Raw genomic sequence first — 23,247 nt, 5'->3', positions numbered from 1 at the left:
ATGGTGGGAGAATGATCTGTATTGTGCATGTCTATCACTTTCCTATAAACAGCTTGTAAAGCAGTCCAACTATTTTATATCTAAGCTATGCGCTTTGTGTGCAAAGACCTTTAACCCTCATTTTAACTTAGCAGTGAAAAGAGGAAGATGAATGTGTGAAGTGTATAACATACTGTCACACTTATTAACAGATGGCAGGCACTACCCAAATACTATTTGTTATAGGAAGTTTTCACATTTTTTCTTTAAATTAGAGGTTGATGGGTGTAACAGGTCAAAGTATGTATCATTCAGACTATCTTATACTTAAAAGTATGTCATATTTATTCAACAAAACTCTCTAATAAAACAGATTTCCTGGCTTGCAGGCTGATTAATTATTTAGCATGGTTTTGTCTCGTGTGGCTATCTTCTTCTTATCCGTCTGTCCGGAAAAACTCGTCTTCCTGAGAGAACACTGCTGCTGATATAATAATAATTTATGCCCAAACGACTCTCCTGAAGTCTCTATAAATGGCTCTCGCTTTTTATGCAACTTCCAGATGACTCACTGCGTGTAAATAGAATAATAAGCAGCTGTTACCAACAGGGGCGACACAGCTCGGTATATTAGTTCAAAAGGACAGTGTGGTTGTTTTGTAATGTGAAAGGCGGTTAGATAGTTAAAAATGAGTCGTTATAAAATATCAATAATTATTAAAGATAGGAGACAAAATGCAATATTCAAGACTGTCACAGAGCGACCAATCACCGACTCCGTTACTTGGACGCGCAGCGCGTTTGGGCCAATCGAATCGCGTCTTTTATTGGGGGGGAGGCGAACTACGGTGGCGGCAATGTTATGGAGTTTCCGCTGCTGCTCTGCGTCCATGCCATCAGGTTAGGGAGCTAGCGAGGGAGCTAACGCTAGCGTCACGCCAGGCCTCCAGCGGAGCAAGCGGGAGAGCTACTACCGAGACCCGACCACTGATACTAGGAAGGAGACAAACAGCCCTTTATGAATCTGCATGAGAACAGCTAAAAACCCAGAAATATGGTGGTTCTCAAAATCCGAGACCAGGTGAGTGAGCGTTGTGCCAAAACGGGGACTTTTAAGTTTGAGCTACTGATGAGGCTAAAGCGTTAGCACTCGCCAGCGGGAATGTAATCCGAGTTTTCTCCAGCTAAACGGAAGCATTTCCCCTGCCTCTCAAAGCTACGTGTTTAATTGTCACCTGAGAGGTGAAGCTTAGGTGCAAGGCTGTTTTTTTTTGTTGTTTTTTTTGGTTATTCACATTTTAAGAGTCTTAAACGAGAGCATCACGTTTAACACCGAGACACATGCTCAAAGCGGTTGTTGAGTTGTAGCCAGCTAATGATACTGTGTTTATCTCCAGCAATTAGCCCGAGCCTGCGTGAAAGGCTACTAGCTGCTCACAGCTGGGAAGTGACTAGTTAGCATGTTGAGACTGAAACAATGACACGACCCTTTCCTTTTTAATAACAACCCCCCTAAAATCTCTGTAATGTAGTGTGAGATGATTACCATAACAACCGAAGCGATCTGTTGATTGTGGCGTTACTGTGACAACTGAACGTTTGTGGCATCTTTTAAGTTATAGCTTCCTCAACTGGTGATGTTTGAGGTCGGATAACATGTAAACACAAAATGATAAATGTAGCTTTTTTTAAATTCACTGATTCACTCAACTAAAGGACATCACAGCTGTGTTGTGGAAGTGGGGACCTGGCTTTGTGTTGTGTTTGTTCCTAAAGCACATTTATATCAGTGTTATAGTTGTATTCACAAACCTCAAGTGTTTGTTCCCTTGTATATCCTGGTAATGATTAAACCAGTTCTATTAGCCATTTGGAGGAAGTAGCCTTTTACACTATATGAATGGTATGCATGCAGGTAAATTGCTGTGTAATGGTTATGATAAATGTATGACGTGACTGGCAGTGTGACAGTATTAGACGCATGTCCTCTCTAACTATATTAAACACTTGCTTACTCGTCTACTTGTGAAGACGAGAATAGCTTATCATTTAAGGACTGTGTTTTGGATATGCCTACTATTCTTGTAACGTATACGTGCATGCGTGTTTCATTGTGTGTGTGTGTGTTTGTGAGTGTGTGTGTGTGTGTGCTCGGATGATCATGTACCTGGACTCATGTGAGCCAGTGGAGCTGCCAAAGAGCTGTCTCCATGGTGATGGTATTAACTAGGCTGGCGTGTATGAGGAGAGGAGGGTGCACAGTCGTGCAGCCAGACGAGCATAGAAAAATCTCCTACACCCGGTTATGCAGGACTGTAGAAGTGAAAACAACAACATGTAGATTTTCACAGTGAGAGAGAGAGAGATACACAGAAATGTGCAAAAAAAAAAAAAAAGTGTAAGACGCACAAGTGGGCTGTTTGTTGCCCTGAATTTATCCTCAGTAACTCTAACCACTGTTGCACCCTGCAGATATTCATGGGCATTATAATGCGTGAATGAGCGGATTGTTATGTTTTTTTTTTTTTTAAATGACTGTAAGCTACTTGGTCCCTAGAGACCAATGGTTGCTTATTCCTAATACTCACTGAGCATCAATCCCACTGCTAATTTGCTACAGAAGCTTCTGTTATCTGTTGTATACCTTGCATCGTCCATCGCAAATTGTCCACAATAGATTTAATTTCATTTAAAACCTGTAGTAGCTTACAGAGTTTGACTCTCGACTTGTTTCAACCCGTGGTTTGTTGCACACAGGACATACAGTACAAATGATTTGTGTCAGCCAAAGGTGAAAGTGCTTGGCTCCATGTTCAACCCACAAAGCCGAGCTTATAGTCCTATTTGAAGGACTCCGGATAACAGTGTGGTTGTGAGTCATTGAAATATATTGAGAAGCATGACAGTTTCTTCTATTTGATGTGAAACACTCGGCCATATACACTAGAGGCCTTTTTGTACACTGAGCCCTCGAAGCTCCACGGCTGCACATTAGCTAATTAGCTAGCTGGGCAGCCTGGAGCGTTAAATGAGAGATGAAGTCTTAATGAACGAATGTGCTCTGCATGCTCCGTCCTTCGTGACTGTGCATATGTCCGTTTTTAAGACGATAAGAGATGATGTGGGTTTTAATTGCAGCCAAACGTTACAGCGGGTGATTTTAAAACCTGCTGATATTTGGCAACAGGGCCTCCCCCTGCTTCTCTGTCTCCATGTTTTGTTTTGGATTCACGGGTGCACATTGCCCATTCAAAGGTTTTGATTGCACACATGTAATAGAGGTGCTCGATAACAGCCCGCCTGACACACACAGCGTCTAAGTATCGCCACATTTCACAGCTGTTAGCTACTTGTGGGGAAAAAAAAGACCCATTTAACTGCGGCGGGAGCTGTAAGCCCACGTTAATGGCTTAATTTGTTTTTTAAACTGAAGTCAGGGAAGAGTTAAGTTTTTGTGGATGCCAGGAATGTTCCATCTGGGTCTTTCATGGGTAACCAGTTGCAGCCTCTGGAAGGGATCCCCTGCCCTCACTGTTCTCCCCATCCAATGCCAACCTCCTCCCACAGGCTGTGGAAAACTGCCTGATCAAAGACTCTCTGCTGCTGTTATGGTGGATCAGATAGGTGAGTGAAGCAGGAGTTTAGCTGGAGGCATGTAGGTCCATTAGCACACTTAATTATAAAGACTGATGATAGGTGCATTGGTTTCAGCATTGTTTCCATATCAATTTGATAAGGTATGAAGATGTAACAATGGTTAATTACAAAAAGCAAACATCTGTACTTGGTGCTTTCTGTCAGGCTATGTCGCCCAACATGAACCAGAACGTGGTCAAGTTAAATTCACTCCCCTTGTGATTCAAACCTGTCATTTATGGTGTGGCCAAATCGTGCTTTACCAACAAATGAGTGATTTATACAAGCTGGTGGTCAAAAGTAAAAATGTCGGCAGTTGCAGCCGCAGCTTGCTGTTGAAGCTATCACTTGAGGTTGTCATAATGCTGACAGTTGTTGTGAAAATGTGGGCAACCAGATGACATCTGTCAAGTTTAAATCTGCTGTGTTGGAACACGGGGTTCTCCAACTCACTATTGAGTATTGCAAAGTGTTAGAAGAGAGACTCGTCTTACAGGATTTGTTGGCAAAATGCTGCAACAGTGTCACAATGAATAACTTCAGCCACATGGTTCAAACTTGGATTAAATATTGAATGTGGTTTCAGATGCATATCTTAAACACTTGTACTCTCTTTTTTTTTTTTTTTTATATGCAAAATGGATACCAGAAACAATATTTTGCTCAGGTTGCACAGTCCAGGCAAGTTCACAGTACTACTTTCCCTGTGTATACACCCCTAAGGAGGGTGGAGTCAACTTAACTACTTTTTGAAGAAGCCAGGGCAGGATTGGCATGATTCATAAGAGTCGGACTTAACAAAGAACTTCAACAATTTCCTCCTTTACTTCAGGTTAACTTTGGAAACTTTGTTTGGCTTGTCCGTTGTCACATTGGATGTGGTGAACCAGAGCAGCTTTCTCTTTTTTTTCCTATCTGTGTCTCCGTTGAAGATGTACACAGTCACTGGGAGACAGTCATTAAAGTTAAAAATATGTCTGGAGAAAGAGTGAAGATGGACAGCACATCGGTCATCTGGAGCACAGGGCTGGATTTGTATTGATTTTAAGGATTGTGATATTTCTCTCTGTGCCATGGGATAGATGTGGACTTGACTGTAAACACGGAACAGAATTAGAAAGTGTCTGCTCAGCACGTGTCAGTATCAATACTGACAATCTGCCTCCGCCATCCCCTCATTTGTGGAGTCATCATTTTGTTAAATGTACATTTGAAAGTACTAGCCCGCTCTAGTACCTTCCCCACAACTGTAAACTTTGCAGCGATGCAGTCTGTGTTTTTTTTTTTTTTTAAAGAGACTTTTTAGCTGCTTACGCATGATTGTGTGATCTCTAAGCAAATGAGTCGCGTGTGTATTGTGGTGCTTGACGACGAGGATCCTGAAGTCTCTCGAAGGTCTAAGGTCTCCAAGGTCTGAAGGGTTATTGTTCCTGCAAGTGTGACTTACGCTGTTGGAGTTTCAAGACTGAGAAAGTGTTGCATGTCAGTCAGAAAGGCCTTGAAATTCAGTTGTTTTTGACACACTCTCTTTCTTTTACAGCCAGCTTTGCTGAAAGCTATTTTCAATGTGGACCCAGATGAAGTACGCTCGCTCATATTCAAAAAAGAGGATGTGAATGCACAGGTAATCCCAACAGACTTTCACTAATCTCTACATCTGTTTCCTCATATTATTGCTACATTTAATAAAACATCCCAGTAGAACTGAATTTAAAACCTCTAATGTATAATTGTCCTTGAAAGGCCTCGTATAACTCTTTTCAGTTTTTGAATACAAAAAGCACATAGTTTTTTGTTTTTACAGTTCCCAAGGCATGATCTGGCTCTGCTTATTTTATTGCATTCCTCAACATTACTGCTTTGGTGGGGGTGTTTATTTCAAAATAAGGCTGGTTTGTACTTGTTTCTGTTTCTCGGGAACTAGAATTACTGGATTTGTGTGAAACCCACTTTTTCCAATGAATGATGACAGTGTGCATGTCATTTTATTTTATTTCCCCAATCACTAGCATTGTAATGTTAGAAACGGTAAAGAACAAATAGAAATAAACACACGGCAAACTGGGGTTTTAATGTCACACCATATCAGGAACATATTAACCTGTATGAAGTAAGAATACATGTTGAGGATGTATAAACTCTCTTTTTGTTCACTTATTATAGGACAATGAGAAGCGAACTCCGCTGCATGCTGCTGCTTATCTCGGAGATGCAGAAATTATAGAGCTGCTGATTCTTTCAGGTACGTTTTTCAAGAGAGGACTTGAACGTATAAAAAAAACAAATATATTATTCTTGTAGTGTAGAGCAAATCTATATGAAAGCAATATAGAAATGTTGAGTGTTTCTCAGACATCAGGAGAAATGATCTAGGAAATTAATAGTAGTAAAACATAGAAGTAATGTCATAGATGTCACAATTTGAGCTTGTTGAAATGTTTTTATCGTTAATATGTGACAAACGGCCAAATTCATCATGCCAGTTTGTGAAGGAGGTTACTCAAGTTCACCCACTTAAAGAAAATCCCTAAAACACCGTCACCTTTCTTCTCCATGCTGTACAAGGAAGTGGCGACAAACTGGTTTCTCTTCTCTTCTCTTGGTAATGAAGGAAGTGGTAAATGGTAGCCAGTGTTAACCTGTCTGGGAGCATAATGATCTATTTCAAATGTGACACTCTAGAATATTATTATGCATATGTGGCTAGACGGTGCATCTGCGTTCAATTATGTAAAATACCTTGACATCCACCCTTTGCATTCTGCTTTTTTCTCGTGCTAATGTAGACAAAGGTGTTACAAAACAGAACTTTATAGCTGTCAAAAAGGTTGTTTTGTTGAAAAGCTGCACTCAATGTCACGTAACTGCATGACCTTACAGAGTCTGAGAGTTGGTGTCCTCTGATTTGTAGGTGCCAGAGTAAATGCCAAAGATAACAAGTGGCTCACTCCTCTCCACCGGGCTGTGGCCTCCTGCAGTGAGGTATGTGAATGTTCATATTTGATTCCAGGATAAAGTTGCATACTGCTCTTCAAAAGTCTATACAGCATGGACCTAAAAACCTACACACAACACCTTCTTGCAGGAGGCCGTCCAGGTGTTGCTGAAACACTCTGCAGACGTAAACGCCCGAGACAAGAACTGGCAGACGCCGCTTCACATCGCCGCAGCAAACAAGGCTGTACGCTGCGCTGAAGCCCTCGTCCCACTGCTAAGCAATGTGAATGTTTCAGACAGAGCAGGCCGGACTGCGCTGCACCATGCAGCCTTCAGCGGTCACCTGGAGGTAACGTTAAGCCTAAAGCATTGGTTGATTCAGCTGCAAGTTGTTCTCGAATAAGTGCTTTTAATGCCTCAAGTATTGATTTTTATTTACCTTAATGGATAGAACCGGTAGTACATTTGTGTAAGCTGCTATGAGAAACAAAACTTGTTCTAACTTCTAAAGGAAAGTGCTGCTGAGCATGTGATTGTCTGCTTTGTCTTTGTTGTGTTCTAAAGTATCACCACTTCAGTGCTGCTTATCTTTGACGGATTAAGTGTTACCCTCCTCTCTAGAGAGCTTGTACCGCATATGCAAAGTTTTTGTTCGCAAACCATCACGCCAAGCTTGGTGTCGCGTGTGTTTACCTGGCTGTTTGTAGAAGCTCCTGATCCTCTCCTTTTACTGAGAGGAAGTGTTTCTGCTTGCCTCATATATGCATAAACACAATGGCCATTGTAATATGTACTATTGCCATACAGAACAAGTGAACAATGGTTATGTTTCACCTGTTTTTAGAAACATGAGGTGACCCAGTCACATATAGCTCTGTTGAATATATATATACTGGCCAGCCGTAGCCGGAACCACATTGTGCATTATTATACAGATGGCCACACACACACACACACACACTGCATTAGCTAGAGGAACATTGTAGTCAGTTGTTCCTTCTTTTAGTATTGGTTATCTCTCACTGGTTATCTTTTTGAAACTCTGTTGTGTTTAGTGCTACATGTATTGAAAAATATACTTTAAACCAACTCCACAGTAAGGCATCTGTGCATATAGATACAGTATTTGCTATACGTTCTATTCTTTCACTCCATTTTGGATGTTTGATAGGGTGATAATATTCAGCCTTCTGGGAGGGGTTGCACAAGTCTAAACACAGAGACAAGTTTCAGTTGGAGAAGCTGCAGCTCAACAAACAACAGCTGCTTTCCAAAGAACCAGACGTAATTTATTAAGAAACAATCACGTTTACATTCTTTTTTTCCCCACATCAATTAGGACTGATGCAGTCATCAGTCATAAGTTGTCGTCACACACTCGAGGACGTTAGGTGCACAGTCAGCACTTGTCCAATCACATGCTTGCATGCAAATGAGTCATTCCAATCACATAATCACGTGCAAATGAGTTGTCTTAATGGTGGGAATGTGTCATCGAATGAAGTGCAAAAAAAGCTGTTTAGACAACCTTTTGGTTATACAGCAATATTCAAGTAAAACACATAACAAATGCCGAGATGATGGCACGCAGTTATGTTTAACTTTATAACAACCTATGCATTGAGTTCAGCAATACAGTAGGTACACTGTGGACAGTTTCATACTGTCTTGTTGATGTGCCTGTAATGAGTATATATGCAAAGGTTAAAAAAGTTTTTCAACCCTAAAAATCTTCATGGAGGCTTATCTAATTCATGAGGTTACATTAAATCAAAGTGAACAGAGATTCACTGTGTTGGGCCTAGTGTTAAGGCATTAAACAGACGTATACACAATGATTATGAGTTGCCACTCTGTCTAAAAGGCAGCTGCATTAGCAGCGTCTCTTCATACATTTCCTGATTGCTCTTTTTTTTTTTTTCCTATGCTGCCGCTGTTAGATGGTGAGGCTCTTACTCTCCAGAGGAGCAAACATCAATGCCTTTGACAAGAGGGACCGCCGTGCAATCCACTGGGCAGCTTACATGGGTAATAAATCAGCCACATTTTTACATCACATTTCCAATTTTCGATGTAACCTTCGGCACCAAAACTAAAAGTCAAATGAATACTGTTCTGATGAAATGAAATCATGATCGTATCTTAATAGCATATTCATGTAATTAAATTATTCTCTTCTTGTCTTCAGGGCACATAGAAGTGGTAAAGCTGCTGGCATCTCACGGTGCCGAGGTGGCCTGCAAAGATAAGAAATCGTACACCCCCCTACATGCAGCAGCCTCCAGTGGAATGATAAGTGTTGTGAAATACCTCCTGGATTTGGGGGTGGATGTAAGTTCCACCCACATGCATATAGTCTTTACACTGTAGACACTGCTTCTTCATCTTCATCATCTTATGCTCTCCTGATCAGGAGAGAACATGTAATAACCAGTCCTGGTGCTCTTTGTATGTCTTATATTGTGTGTAAAAAGAATAACCCCCAAATTCCACCGGGCTCCAGTTCTGTTGAGTTTTAAGTCACGTAGAGGACGGACCAAAACAGCGTGCCCGGTGGGGTTTTGGGGTAATACCATTTTGTCTTGATGGGGAAACCGCAGTGTCATGACTACTCTCCATTTATCTTGCCATCTAGATCAATGAGCCCAATGCGTATGGCAACACGCCCCTCCACGTGGCCTGTTACAACGGTCAAGACGTGGTGGTGAACGAGCTCATCGAGTGCGGAGCTAACGTCAACCAGGTAAACGAGAAGGGCTTCGCACCCCTCCATTTCACCGCCGCGTCTCGCCACGGCGCGCTCTGTCTGGAGCTACTAGTGTGCAATGGAGCTGATGTCAACATTAAGGTGAGTCAAATCAGAACGTTGGAAAATTACTCATGAGCTGAGAAAGATGTTACTTAATAACTGGCACTCCTTTCATCATGAAAAGATAGAATCACACCAGTACTATTGACCAATCAAAAACTGAAGAAGATTTGTTGACCAGAGTCAGAAACGTGTGTGTGTGGATCCAAATTGTCAATGTGATTCAAGTAAAACTTTACTTGCAACATCCCTTTTTTTTTCTACAGTTGATAGATTTCAGAAGTGCAGTTTTATAACTTCTCATAGTCCTTTCAAGCCTGTTGTTAAGAAAACAAACTTGATCCTGACCTGTGCCGTGACACCACCATGTTTTTGTTTCACTCCAGAGTAAAGATGGTAAGACTCCCCTCCACATGACAGCCATCCATGGGAGGTTTTCTAGGTCTCAAGCAATCATTGAAAATGGTGAGCTCCTCTTAAAAAAAACTCTCCCGCTGTACTGTAAAACCTAAAACTGCTTCTCTGTGTAACACAAGCTAAGTGATTAGTTTGTGTTTTGTTTTTTTCTTCCGAAGGTGCTGAGATTGACTGTGAAGATAAGAATGGAAACACACCACTGCACATTGCGGCTCGATACGGACACGAGCTCCTCATCAACACCCTCATCACCAACAGAGCTGACACGGCTAAGTAAGTCAGCCTGCCTGTCCTGTTTTTCAGCAACCGTTACAACTTTACACATCATGGCAGCGCTGCATGTTTAAAGCCTTCCAAAGCTGACCTGCATTGTCTGTTATGTAACTGATACTGATATTCTGTACTATTAATAGTCATATCCTACCCTGAGTTTAGCACCTAGTCATACTGGGTAAATCAACATGATTGTGTCTTTTTCAGACGAGGGGTCCATGGTATGTTTCCACTACATTTGGCTGCTCTCAGTGGATTCTCTGACTGCTGCCGAAAGCTCCTGTCTTCAGGTGAGCAACCCTTTGTGCTGTGTGACACAAGAGAATTAACTGAACTCAACAGAATGATTCATTTTGAACGTTCATGGCAGATGAATAAGTCAAAATTCTTGATAGGGCTTGCGACTTTGATATCCAAAAACTGTACATCTGTATTGTACTATATGCAGGATGTAGCTCATAATCTTTACTCTGATGCAGGGTTTGATATTGATACTCCTGATGACTTTGGAAGGACCTGCTTACATGCTGCAGCTGCTGGAGGGTGAGTTTAGGACAGCTGGCTAGTATGTTTGGTATGAACTGCAAGCTTTAAGATGTTTAAGTAGTTATGACCTATAACAACTCAAACAATTCCCCCTCACCAGAAACCTGGAATGTCTCAATCTTCTCCTCAACACGGGAGCAGACTTTAATAGGAAGGACAGCTTTGGCAGGTTTGTAGCACTTTAATTGTTGGTTTGGATCAAGACTTTGTGCTCTCCTAGTTTCTTGGTTTAAAAAATGAGCAGGGAACTGAGCTGTGTTTGCTTTTCCAGGACCCCTCTGCACTATGCTGCAGCCAACTGTAACTACCAGTGCCTGTTTGCTCTGGTGGGCTCCGGGGCCAGCGTCAATGACCTTGACGAGCGGGGCTGCACTCCTCTCCACTACGCTGCTGCCTCTGACACAGATGGAAAGTCAGTAACACTTTTCTTAGTTTCTTGGCGGAGGTGTGGTGGTTGCGTGGGAGGCGGGAGATGTTTGAGAGGTTTCATGGACGAAAGCTCAGTTGCATCATTGGTTCTGCTGCAGTAACAATTTAAGACCTGAGAGACAGTGCTGTTTACATGACTACAAGCCTCCCTGTTGTGTCTGCAGGTGCCTGGAATATTTACTGCGAAACGATGCAAATCCAGGGATCCGGGACAATCAGGGCTACAATGCTGTGCACTATGCCTCAGCGTATGGACATCGCCTCTGTCTGGAGCTGGTGAGAACTTCACTCCAGAGCACACGACACGTAACAAACAGCATGTCTGTTATTTCTATTTTGCTATAATGTAACAATGTTTCATGCATTGCTGCTCGTCTCTTTTACAGATTGCAAGTGAAACACCTCTAGATGTGGTGAGTTAAATTTGTACTGTTTTTTTTTTTTACTTGTGTATGTTTGTGTTTTTTCTTGTTGGTGGAACAGGCAAAAATCAAACAGTGTAGAGCACACACTTCCAAAAAGACAGCTGCTGCATCAGAAAACAAGCTGAAACTGATAGCTCCCAGTGAATGTTTCAGAACAAACAATAATAATAATATAGACAGCAACACATTAGTCACTCTGGTGGTTTTGGTCTGCATGTTTGAAAGTAAATATATTCTAAGATCTTTTTCCTTCGAGGAAAACCACAGTCATCTATATCTGTTGTACTTAGCTTTACAGCTAAGTGGGTGATTATAGTAAGTAGGTTCTAACCTGTGCACATGGTTTGTTTAGTTAATGGAAACCTCAGGGACAGACATCCTGAATGACTCCGATATCAGAGCGCCCGTCAGCCCCCTGCACCTTGCTGTGAGTGATGCCTATTTTTTTAAAATATCCTATTATCCTTATTATAGAATTATTTTAAATACCAGCTTATTTATGTTAACTTCTTCATGTCACATTCATCTTTTTTTAGGCATACCACGGTCACCACCATGCTATGGAGGTTTTGGTGCAGTCTCTGCTGGATCTGGATGTAAGAAACTGCCATGGACGCACACCATTAGACCTGGCTGCATTTAAGGGCCATGTGGAGTGTGTGGACGTCCTAATCAACCAGGGAGCCTCCATCCTGGTCAAAGACTTCACCTTGAAGCGGACCCCCATTCATGCTGCAGGTATGGACCTGGACTGTAACAATATGATATAATAAATCGGGTATAAATTTTATTATTCACTGTACTTTTGCTTTATCCACTTGTTTTGTTTTATTTAGAATTAGGATTTTTTTTGTGCTAATGATGTGTTTATTCTTTCCCTGCAGCTACTAACGGTCATTCCGAATGTTTGCGTTTGCTGATTGGAAATGCTGATCTTCAAAGTGCAGTCGACATTCAAGATGGGAATGGACAGTGAGTTAAAGCTTGTTTTTTTGTCGTTTTATTTATTTTTTTCATTCATGTTCTAAAAATAAAATTGCTGACATTATCGTCTGTTATCTCCTAGAACCCCTCTGATGCTGTCAGTCCTGAGCGGACACACAGATTGTGTGTATTCTCTGCTAAATAAGGGAGCCAATGTAGAAGCCAAAGACAAGTGGGGCAGGACAGCCCTGCATAGAGGAGTAAGGAGATCTTAGCACTTCATACACGGACACATACTGTATATATGCTGTGGGACAGTTGTTTATACTTACACCCCAATTATGACTATTTTTATGTTGCGTGTAGTATTCTCGACCAAAATACATTTGAATAGAATTTTTTTTTTCCACCTCAGCCTTCATATCGCGTTTATTGGATTTTTCCATATTGACGCATAACATAGCAGATTACCCTTCACATTTTTCACTCTGATTGTTTAGATTTTTGATATGTTGCCAGACATTTTTGAAATAGTCACCTCAATCACTTGTAAGCTCAGTTTAACACTGCATATTTGTCTGTGAAAGGACTAAACTCCAAACCATTAGTCAGCTCTCACGAATAATCGTTTATGTCATGATCTGTCAGCACTAATAACACTAACGGCTACTGTTTTCTGGCCACAGGCGGTGACCGGCCATGAGGAATGTGTGGAGGCCTTGCTTCAGCACAGCGCCAACTTCCTGGTGCGAGACTGTAAAGGGCGCACACCGGTCCACCTGGCAGCAGCGTGTGGACACATTGGGGTACTGGGAGGCCTGCTGCATGCTGCCCAATCAGTGGAAACACTCCCTGTCTTAACAGACAACCAAGGCTACACCCCACTGCACTGGGCCTGCTACAATGGTACAGAGATGAGGGTTTGAATACCTCCTTAAATACAATTTAGTTATGGAAATATGCATCTGATTTTAGTAATGTATGCACTTAGGTACAGGCAAGCTTCCAAGATATAGAAAGGAGCAATTAAGCAAGTGTAGATTCATGGTGGACATGGACAACTTAATATTAAATGCACAACCCATTGGGAGAATTTTGACCCTTGTTGATGAGGCCAAATGTTTTAAAAGAGCCCTAACAGTGGGCACCTTGAGATGACAGCGTATGTGTTTGGTGCTTTCTTTCCTGTAGGTCACGATACGTGTGTGGAGGTTTTACTGGAACAGGAGGTTTTCCACAAGGCGGAAGGCAATTCTTTCAGCCCCCTCCACTGTGCTGTGTAAGCTCCCGGGCTGTCTTCAGTTTCAGTCGATGCATGTGAGGACAGAACCTGCAACAGATTTAATAACTGTGCTCTTGTCTCTTTTTCTTTTAGGATCCATGACAACGAAGGTGCTGCTGAGATGCTGATAGACACTCTAGGCCCTGCCATTGTCAATGCCAAAGACAGTAAAAACCGGTAAACACACTCTTATAAAGACATACGAGTTCAGCCTCAATCAACTCGTCTACAGAATTAAAAGTTCACATAATTAATGTATGTTTGCAGGACCCCGCTCCATGCAGCAGCCTTCACTGACCATGTAGAGTGTCTCCAGCTGCTGCTGAGTCACAATTCTCAGGTCAACAGTGTCGATGCCGCAGGGAAAACCCCACTCATGATGGCTGCTGAAAACGGCCAGACCAACGCTGTTGGTATGAATGCTTCCCTACTTTTACCAGCCAACAGGAAAACATCATTGTAGAATGTAACAATCAGCGCGGTATTGAATCAACTTTGTTCTTCCTGTGTTTCACCTTCTCGCTCTCTATTTAGAACTGCTGGTGAGCAGTGCGAAAGCAGATCTCACTTTGCAGGATGCTGTGAAGAACACTGCACTTCATCTCGCCTGCAGTAAGGTGGGTACGACCTTATGGTGGCACTGTTCTTACATTCTGTAGCAGCTAATATACAGTACGCTCCACAAGTATGTGTTGAAATAAACAATGTGCATTTAATGTTTTTTAATATACATCATTCCATAACTGTTTTCCGCAGGGACATGAAACCAGTGCCTTGTTGATATTGGAGAAGATTACAGACAGAAACCTCATAAATGCCACTAACGCCGCCTTACAGACGTATGTATCACATCAGTGTCTTGTCTTTTGCTGCATCTGTGTGGCGGAATGGAGCGCTAGTGTTGAAGGATTACTGTGGGGATTTGAATTATTAATGTAGAGATATAAATTGTAAAATATTGACTTGCTGCTCGGCATATCCGTTTTATCTTTTTTTTTTAAGGCCTCTACATGTGGCTGCGAGAAATGGTTTAACTGTGGTGGTGCAAGAGCTGCTTGCAAAGGGAGCAAGTGTTCTCGCAGTCGACGAAAACGGTAAATTTATATTATTTGTCTTCTACTTTGTACCAACACCTTTCATATAATTTTGGCTTTTACAGTACATTAACAAGTGCCGCTTGAACATGCATATTGGCACAGCAGGGTCAGAAATAATTGTTTACCCACAGCAAAAAATGGCTATTGCACTGCTTTTATGCTCCAGGTTCAAATAATTAACATATCACATGACACATTTTAGCTGGTTGTTAACCTTTTAAAACAGTCACCTACTGTTGTAGATAATGTCCATTGAGGAAACATAACAGCTAAAGAAGTCTGTGATAATCAACTAATTGGGCTTGACGCAGGAATATGATAATAACTGTGTCAGTGTCTTTGGACTTTAAATACACAATCTTGCACTTTCAGAAATTATAACAGCCATTTTGTCACTATTTTTTGACACATAATGGACCAAATTATTAAAGATAAAATAGGCAGATTAATTAGTAAATGAAAACAATTGTTAGTTGAAGCCATAATGCACAGACTGATTGCTTAACTGTGTAATTGCTGCTGAATCATTTCACAGGTACATTTATAGTAACGCTCTCATTGTTTCAGGTTACACACCCGCCTTGGCTTGTGCCCCCAACAAAGATGTGGCAGACTGCCTAGCCCTCATCCTGGCCACCATGATGCCTGTGTCCCCCTGCACCCCGGCACCCACCCTCCCTTTCAGTGCCATTAACCACTACACCACCAGCCCCTCCAAGAGCGTCACCTTCGATAGCCTGCCCGTGCTGCGCGCCGAGCACAGCTCCTACTGCAGCTTCAACAACATCAGCCATCACGACGGCTTCTACAAGGACGAGGAGCTCAATGACTCAGACTCAGAGACGTATTGAGGGACAGGAGGATAGAGATAAATGCATAATCACACACACTGTGTCTTAAAAATCACCCACCGCCAGCTTGGGAGGGCAGAAGAAGAGAAAAGCCCCCACAGGAGCCTTAAGAGTCCCCCCACACATACGAGCAAGCAAGAGAGGGAAGAGTTGAAGCAGGCTGGCCCACACTCATCCCGACCTCATCCGGCACCAGGTGTCCTTCAGCTGATACCGCTGCTTTACCAACACTGACTTCCTGCGTGCTAAAAACTGTACTTGTTGGGCGGACAGCGACTTTTGTGCAGCAATAACATGCTGAAGAGGGATGGTAGCACTTCACAGAGAGCTAAACCGACAGGGACCAAAAGACATGGATGCATTTTAACCCAGTTTTAACTGTAAACGACATTGAGAATTTTTTGGATTTATCAGTTAGCAGGGGAGGGGGAAGGAGCCACTTTTCATTTTTGGAAATTTCTTGAGTTAGAGAAGGTTGATATACAGCACACTACATCTGTCAGAATGCACTTGTCCTTCCAATCTGTAGTCATAAAGGGGGAAAATCATTTATTTTTTGAGATCAAAATTTTAATATACGCATATTCATGTCTTAAACCCCTTATCCTCTAGAAAAAAATAATCAAATTTACTGACCTGAGTGATTTAAAAAAACATTTGTTATGTGCACCAGGTCATTTTTAAGTTGATCTACCTTACCTTTGTATATTGACCTGTCCATTGCGGTTTAGTCTTTCAAGAATAAATTATTTGTGTACTTTCAGTTCCTAATTTATGTGTTCATTTTGTGCCTTCATTAGTTACTGAGAAAAGATGGGTTTGTAGAGGCAGCTGTGAGAGTACAGTGATGCACAGTAGGTAAGTAATGATGAACATTTCTAAGAAGCACTGATCCAGTATTGAGGTATCGGAGGCTCAGCTTTGTGAGAAGAAACACTGTAAACCAATGACGAGACAGCGTTTGATTTTCTTCTGTTTGAATGATACTTTTGCTCTTATATTAGTCAGTGTTTGTTGACAGGTTTTGCTTGCTTTAACTTTAAAAAAAAAGAAACCACTCTACCCTACCATGATTCAAGACTTCCCATTTTCTGTCTGTTGAATCCTTTTAACTGGAAATATGTACAATACATTTGCTAGCTTCATTAGAACGGAAAAGATTCGTTTTTTTCTTTTTCATTGCTTTTTCTTGAAGAGGGATGAAACTAGCATGTATATAGAAATTGTGACTGTGAATTCAATGCTCCAATGAGTTCTTTCAGTACTGAGATTGCTGTATATTTTATGAGTAATAAAGAAATGAGTTATTTAATAATGAAGATGAGTCTTTATGGAGTATTGCCTTTAATACAGTTAAATACATGTCACGCTCAAAGCAGTTTTGATTCTTACTGACCATTTGACATGCCAAAGTAGGAAAAACAAGTGTAAATGAAATTTAGTTTCAGGATCCTGGTGTTGTGCATGCTGTCACACTGTCACACTGTCTGAGCTTACTCGGACACTTTTAGTTTTTAATGCTCTGACAAGACAAATGACTGCTGTGACGGGTTCATCAAACACAGAGTTAACAGTTCACAGCTCATTTCCAAACAATGAAACTCGTAATTTTATTTCCTTACATGTTTTTAGGAGGGCACTCTAATATATATTGTTCTGTTTTTATTGGTTCCTTGACTGCTGATATTTATCAAATGGACACAATCCTTCACAGGTTACTTCTACTGATCCTTGATTATCTCTCAGATTACAAGTGTCTTTCTTTTTTTTTCAATTCAATGGTATGTGCAGCCTTGTTTCAGGGCATATGTTTTTAGTTATTATAATTAAAGGATCGGTGTGTATGATTTAATGGCCTTTACCTGTGTAGTTGCTGATTACAACTCACCCTCTCCTTACTAGCATGAAGGAGAAACTGCAATAGCTGTGACGTGCAAAAAAACACTAAAGGCCCTATTAAAGAATCAGTGTGTAACATTTAGTAGTATTTATTGGCTGCAATGGATTTTATTAGTATGTTTCCATTAGTGTAGAATCACCTGAAAATAAAAATCATTGTGTTTTTGTTAAAATAAGCCCTTTTCGATCTACACTGAGAGCGGGTCCACTTCCACGGAGTCCACCATGTTGAACCGGCAATTGTACAGTAGCCCAGAACAGACAAACCAAACACTGATCTAGATATGGCCTTTGGCTTTTTATGTCAAATTTAGCAGCTGGAGTTTTTCCTCCTTGCTTGGAAGGAGAGGGTGAGGCGTGGGAGAGTATTCAGTTGGTTGCAGTTTGCACCTTCATCACTAGGTGCCGCTAAATCCCACACGCCGGACGAGATGGCGGACTCTATGGAGGAAGACCAGCTGCATTTGTAGATATGAAAGGATTAATCTAAGGTAACATTCTTATTTGTATGTGCTTATACACTAATAAAAATATAGTTATACATATTTATATTTGCCATATTCTGTAAATAGAGCCCCTTAAATCACACTGGCCCTTTAAGTCGGTGAGTGATAGTTATGATAATAATTNTATATATTTAATCAAGTGAGGCAGTAAGAAGACGTCAGCGTAATGGTTACGTCACATGTAGCGGCTCCCGTGATTGGCCACGAACCCGGACGTGCTAGGAAAGGGGCGCATTCAGGAGTAGCAAACAGGAGTCAGAAAGTTTTTCGTGTCGCTGCTGGTTGAAACATTCGTGACAGCTCTGACTTTACTTTTATCTCAGCAGGTTGATAGCTAACAGCCTCTGAAGAGCCATGGACGAGGTGACAGGAGCTCAGCTGATTGCCGAGTCTCTAAAGGCTCAGGTAAGATCTATGAAGTATGAAGCTGCTGCTGAAATGCAACATTTAAAAAAAGTGTGTCAGAGTTCAAGTCAAGCTGAAGTTTTGATGCAGCGACATGCAGCTGCTGTGTGCACTCTCAGATCTCAGATTTGTTAAACAGTGTTTTGTGTCCCTGCAGAAAGTGGACTACATGTTTGGGATAGTCGGTGTTCCTGTCATTGAAGTGGCCATGGCTGCTCAGGCTGCAGGGATCAGATATGTGGGAATGCGCAACGAACAAGCGGTAAAACACTTATTACACTTATTATCATCATTGTGCTACACTGCTGTTTACCCCTGCACTTATTATTGTCATGGAACAGCATGAATTCATTCATTTAGTTGAATGTATACAGCACGACTTCATGCAGGACCAAAACATTAATTAATTAATGCAACTAAGATATTTGTGATTAATGATTTCTGAGTTCATGTCTTCTTCATGGGTAAGTCTGCACTCAAAAAGATCACAGTGCACATGTAGTCTGTTATTTACTCAGGACTTCTTCATGCTCAAATAAAGTCAGTTCCTTCTAAATATTTAGGCATTATGTGTTGTGGAAAAAGCTACAAATGCAAATTAGATCATTCATCATTTTGGATGTCATTTCAGTAGTTGAGTTAAAGAAATATCTCTATGTATCATATATGCATAGGAATAAATGGTTAATGCATGTGAATTCACAATTATCATTAATCAGTCACCACTTTATTTAAAAGGGCTATAAACATGATGAAGTAATGAAAAAGTAATTATTAGTTAATTATGATCATACCATGTGCACTGCTGTGACTGGTCAGTTTTTGTTTTTTGCCCTGTCCTTTTATTTTTATTTTTTTAAGATCATTTTTTGTCCATTTCAAGCTTTATTTTGATAGAGACAGCTGAAGGGTGACAGGAAATGTGGGGAGAGAGAGAGATGGGGAATGACATGCGGGAAAGAGCCACAGGTCAGATTCGAACCCTGGGCTTCAGCAGCAAGGACTGAGCCTTCGCACATGGGCCGGATGCTCTGCCAACTGAGCTAAACACTGCTGTCCTTTCAGCTGCAGAAACACATCATCAACCACTCAAAAACAGAATTTGTTGTTGCATTAATTAACATATTATTCCTGCATGAAGTTTTGCATTAGATGCTATTAATTCTTGTACAATCCAGATAGTTCACAAAATACTACATTAATTAAATTTCTTTTTAATTTTGTGCATGGATGCGTGATAATTCATGTACCCCGATATATTCTGTCACGCAACAGGCATGCTATGCAGCATCTACCATTGGATACCTCACAGGGAGGTAAGACTTTCAGTAACTGAACATAATAATGTGAGCAGCCGGTGTGTCAGTTTGTGTCTTAACATGATGCTGTCTCCTGTGGTTACTTGTATCCAGACCAGGTGCCTGTCTGGTGGTGTCTGGACCTGGACTCATTCATGCTCTGGGTGGAATGGCCAATGCTAACATGAACTGCTGGTATGATTCAACACACTCATGCTGCTTTTATTCAGCTGGCAGTGTGTGTACAGTTGTAACATGGCTCCTGTGGGACCTGGTTTATTAAGTGTATGTTACGTGTGACAGGCCAGTGGTTGTTATTGGAGGGTCCTCGGATCAAAACCAGGAAACAGCAGGAGCCTTTCAGGAGTTTCCTCAGGTAATGCACGGCCTTCATGTGGATTTTTGCCTACTGATGCCTCATTAAACTGACACACTGGTTAATTTGTTGCCAGGTGGAGGCATGTCGCCTTTATAGCAAGTTCTCTGCTAGACCCAGCAGCCTGGAGGCCATCCCCTCGGTGATAGAGAAGGTAATGTAACAGCTTCTTGTTACATTGCCTGCCTGATCCTTCCTAGAAGGCAACATAAGATATTTTGTAGAGTTGGATGACATTAACACAAATATGATTTTATCGTGTTTGCTTGCTCACAGGCAGTTCGCACAAGCATGTATGGGCGTCCAGGTGCTTGTTATGTGGACATTGCAGGAGACATGGTCAATGCTAAAGTGGACAGGAGCAACGTCAGGTTAGCTGTCGTCGTCTTTTCTGCAGAGTATTACTTTTGTGATTTAGGATGTGTAGACATTCAAAGGATCTGTTTCTCCTGCAGAGTTGTGTCCTGCTGTCCAACTCCACCCGTGAGTCTGGCTGACCACAGTGCAATCACTGAAGCCGTCTCAGTCTTGAAAGCAGCTAAAAGACCCTTAGTCATCATTGGAAAAGGTATGAAGAGAAACACGTCTCCTTGATTTATTAGAGATTCTATGATTTCGCCATCATTGAGTACAGATAAGTTATGACGATATGAGTATTACTGTGCCAACAGGAGCAGCCTATAGCCGAGCAGAAACTGCCCTGAAAGAGTTTGTGGAAATGAGTGGTCTGCCATTTCTGCCCACCCCTATGGGCAAAGGGGTCCTACCTGATGATCACCATAAATGTGTGGCTGCTGCCCGCTCGAGGTCAGCCTCCCTTTGACTTTGAAAATGTTTGTGAATCAAAAAGTGTAAAGTGTAATTACTTTAGCCAATATTATCATTGTGGTCCTATATATGAAGAAACATCCTGAACCTCCATTACTTATGAATTAATGTATATCATGAAAACATGTCTTCATATTATGCCAAAAGCCGGGTTTTCTATTCCTTCGCAGTGACACAAGTCAAGCTTCACTGTATCTGAAGTCTCAATGTACAATCTGCTGCTGCTACCACACTGTGTCTCATGGGAATTGAAAAAGAAAAAAGAAAAAACACTCAATTTGTCCTTTTCTCCCCCTACTCCTCCTCCTGCGTCGTTTCTGGTACCAAGAGCTCTTCTTCAGGCAGACGTTGTGCTTCTGCTTGGAGCCAGACTAAATTGGATCCTGCATTTTGGTCTGCCACCTAGATTTGACCCTGATGTCAAGATCATCCAGGTATAGAAATCACTAAGCCAAGTGTGTTTGACTTTTGGAAAAATCAATGTTGCCTTTGACCCCTTAACAGTGTATTTACTTAATAATTGTATTTGTATTAACACAAGACAATTGTTCTCGATATGCAGGTTGACCTTTGTGCTGAGGAGATGGGGAACAATGTGAGGCCTGCTGTTGCTCTCCTGGGAGACATCAATGCTATTGTCATTCAGGTAACGTCAACTCAGTCGGCATACAAACTCGTTTTTGACCCTTATAAGATCCTGATGTGTTTGTGTGAAATGATTATGTATGGGTTTTTTTCTTTTAGCTCCTGGAGTGTGTCCGTAAAGATGGCTGGAAATATCCATCCGGCACACAGTGGTGGAGCACACTGAAGGACAAAATTGCTGCTAATGCAAAAATATCAAAAGTGGGTTTAGGGTGATATATCACTAGATGTGATTACTAAAACTGCTTATGAGTTTCTCACATGCTAATGTGATGCATTTAATATAATCATTTATATATATATATATGTATGTAAAATACATTTTCCCCATATGTTTGCCCCTTTCTCCATCCATAGACGCTCGCTCTTCAGTCAACTGTGCCCATGAACTACTACACAGTGTTTCATCACGTTTCCCAGCTGCTGCCACACGACTGTATCATCGTCAGTGAGGGTGCAAACACGATGGACATTGGACGCACCATGTTGAACAACTACCTACCTCGACACAGGCAAGACATGTCACTTTGAAGCAGCGCTCTTAAAACACAACTATACACAAAAATGCATATTCTCTAAGGGGTTATACGAAGAGCTTGAACTAACACAGTGATAACGCAAAGAGTCAGAGTAACACACAGTTACAAAACAAAACACAGTGTCATTAGATACACATTGAGGAGTGTCCCTTTTTAAAGGTCAACCTTGTTGAAACTACTAGCAGAGATATTTACAAGGCTGGGAACTGAATTCAGGCTGACCCCTGCAAAAATCCCCTGCAAAAATAGCAATCCTTTCATTGAACTACTATGGTAATCTCACACTTCCCCCATTTCTGATGGAGAAGTACAAACCATCAGGCAACTGTGAACTCTTCTGTGTGATCCTGTATGAGCAGTTTCTGCATTTTACAGTCATAAAATGTCACAAAGATCCACTGCTGGCAAATTGTTTAAGTAAGCTTTTATGTTTCTGTATATCTTAGTAGATTGTTGTTAGGTAATCCTAATTATGCGCAGGTTGGATGCTGGCACATTCGGAACAATGGGAGTAGGCCTTGGCTTTGCTATAGCAGCAGCCACTTTGGAGAGGAGCGAGAATAAAGGCCAGAGGATAGTCTGTGTGGAAGGAGACAGTGCCTTTGGTTTTTCTGGTATGGAGGTTGAAACCATGTGCAGGTAGGATGGTTCTGGTTCTTTCTTTACAATATATACACAACAAACTACCTACCTCCACTAAATTACACTTTGTTTTTTATCAGGTACAATCTTCCCGTGGTCATCATTGTGGTCAATAACAATGGTATTTACAGCGGAGTGGATCCTGAGACGTGGAAAGAAATGGCAAAGATGGGTGATCTGACCTCTATGTGAGTCACATCACTGTGCAAATCGTCATCATAATATGTTCACTATAATGTTTTCCTGTGATGGAATGAAAGGTATCTTACGTCATCATGTTTCTTGTCAGAGCCCCACCGGTGACCCTCCTACCTGAGGCGCGCTATGATGAGGTCATGACAGCATTTGGAGGTCGAGGGTTCCTGGTGAGGACGGTGGAGGAGCTGCGCAGTGCTCTACAGCTTAGCTTAAGTGACTGGGAGAGACCGAGTCTCCTAAATGTCCTTATCGACCCGTCCTCTGACAGAAAACAGCAGGTAACTGTCACCTGTCACTACATATATA

General features: G+C 41.5%; 2 protein-coding genes across 3 annotated transcripts in view; both read left to right on the top strand.

Annotated features, from left to right (window-relative positions):
* Positions 1-807: 807 nt before the first annotated feature.
* ankrd28b (ankyrin repeat domain 28b) lies at positions 808-16,917 on the top strand. Of its 2 annotated transcripts, none has more exons than XM_010740613.3 (28): positions 808-1,060; positions 5,156-5,239; positions 5,779-5,857; positions 6,527-6,597; positions 6,701-6,901; positions 8,493-8,580; positions 8,741-8,883; positions 9,188-9,400; positions 9,748-9,826; positions 9,937-10,051; positions 10,259-10,341; positions 10,531-10,594; positions 10,698-10,766; positions 10,869-11,009; positions 11,191-11,302; positions 11,413-11,439; positions 11,804-11,878; positions 11,988-12,189; positions 12,336-12,423; positions 12,518-12,635; positions 13,062-13,281; positions 13,567-13,654; positions 13,751-13,834; positions 13,925-14,070; positions 14,192-14,274; positions 14,414-14,496; positions 14,660-14,751; positions 15,322-15,605. In XM_010740613.3, the coding sequence occupies exons 1-28, from the start codon at positions 1,034-1,036 to the stop codon at positions 15,603-15,605; spliced, it is 3,159 nt and encodes a 1,052-aa protein (XP_010738915.1). In that variant the 5' UTR covers positions 808-1,033. The 2 variants fall into 2 exon arrangements, with proteins under 2 accessions (XP_010738915.1, XP_019110699.1); XM_019255154.2 differs by lacking the exon at positions 808-1,060 and adding an exon at positions 4,592-5,026 and having other exon boundaries at positions 15,322-16,917.
* A 1,328-nt stretch (positions 16,918-18,245) lies between these two features.
* The window catches only part of hacl1 (2-hydroxyacyl-CoA lyase 1), a 6,541-nt gene continuing 1,539 nt past the window's right edge, over positions 18,246-23,247 (top strand). The window contains exons 1-16 of the mRNA XM_019255121.2: positions 18,246-18,415; positions 18,573-18,677; positions 19,691-19,731; positions 19,828-19,908; positions 20,017-20,089; positions 20,166-20,243; positions 20,366-20,460; positions 20,545-20,657; positions 20,761-20,896; positions 21,246-21,351; positions 21,480-21,563; positions 21,662-21,763; positions 21,920-22,074; positions 22,582-22,740; positions 22,824-22,931; positions 23,033-23,219. Of these exons, the coding sequence (XP_019110666.2) occupies positions 18,365-18,415; positions 18,573-18,677; positions 19,691-19,731; positions 19,828-19,908; positions 20,017-20,089; positions 20,166-20,243; positions 20,366-20,460; positions 20,545-20,657; positions 20,761-20,896; positions 21,246-21,351; positions 21,480-21,563; positions 21,662-21,763; positions 21,920-22,074; positions 22,582-22,740; positions 22,824-22,931; positions 23,033-23,219 (1,674 nt within the window). The 5' untranslated portion in view covers positions 18,246-18,364. The remainder of the gene's footprint in view (positions 18,416-18,572; positions 18,678-19,690; positions 19,732-19,827; positions 19,909-20,016; positions 20,090-20,165; positions 20,244-20,365; positions 20,461-20,544; positions 20,658-20,760; positions 20,897-21,245; positions 21,352-21,479; positions 21,564-21,661; positions 21,764-21,919; positions 22,075-22,581; positions 22,741-22,823; positions 22,932-23,032; positions 23,220-23,247) is intronic.

This window comes from Larimichthys crocea, chromosome XIII, assembly GCF_000972845.2.
Source record: "Larimichthys crocea isolate SSNF chromosome XIII, L_crocea_2.0, whole genome shotgun sequence".
Classification (NCBI taxonomy): Eukaryota; Metazoa; Chordata; class Actinopteri; family Sciaenidae; genus Larimichthys; species Larimichthys crocea.
Note: the sequence above shows the minus strand (reverse complement) of the source record. Positions and strands in the feature narration are given on the sequence as shown.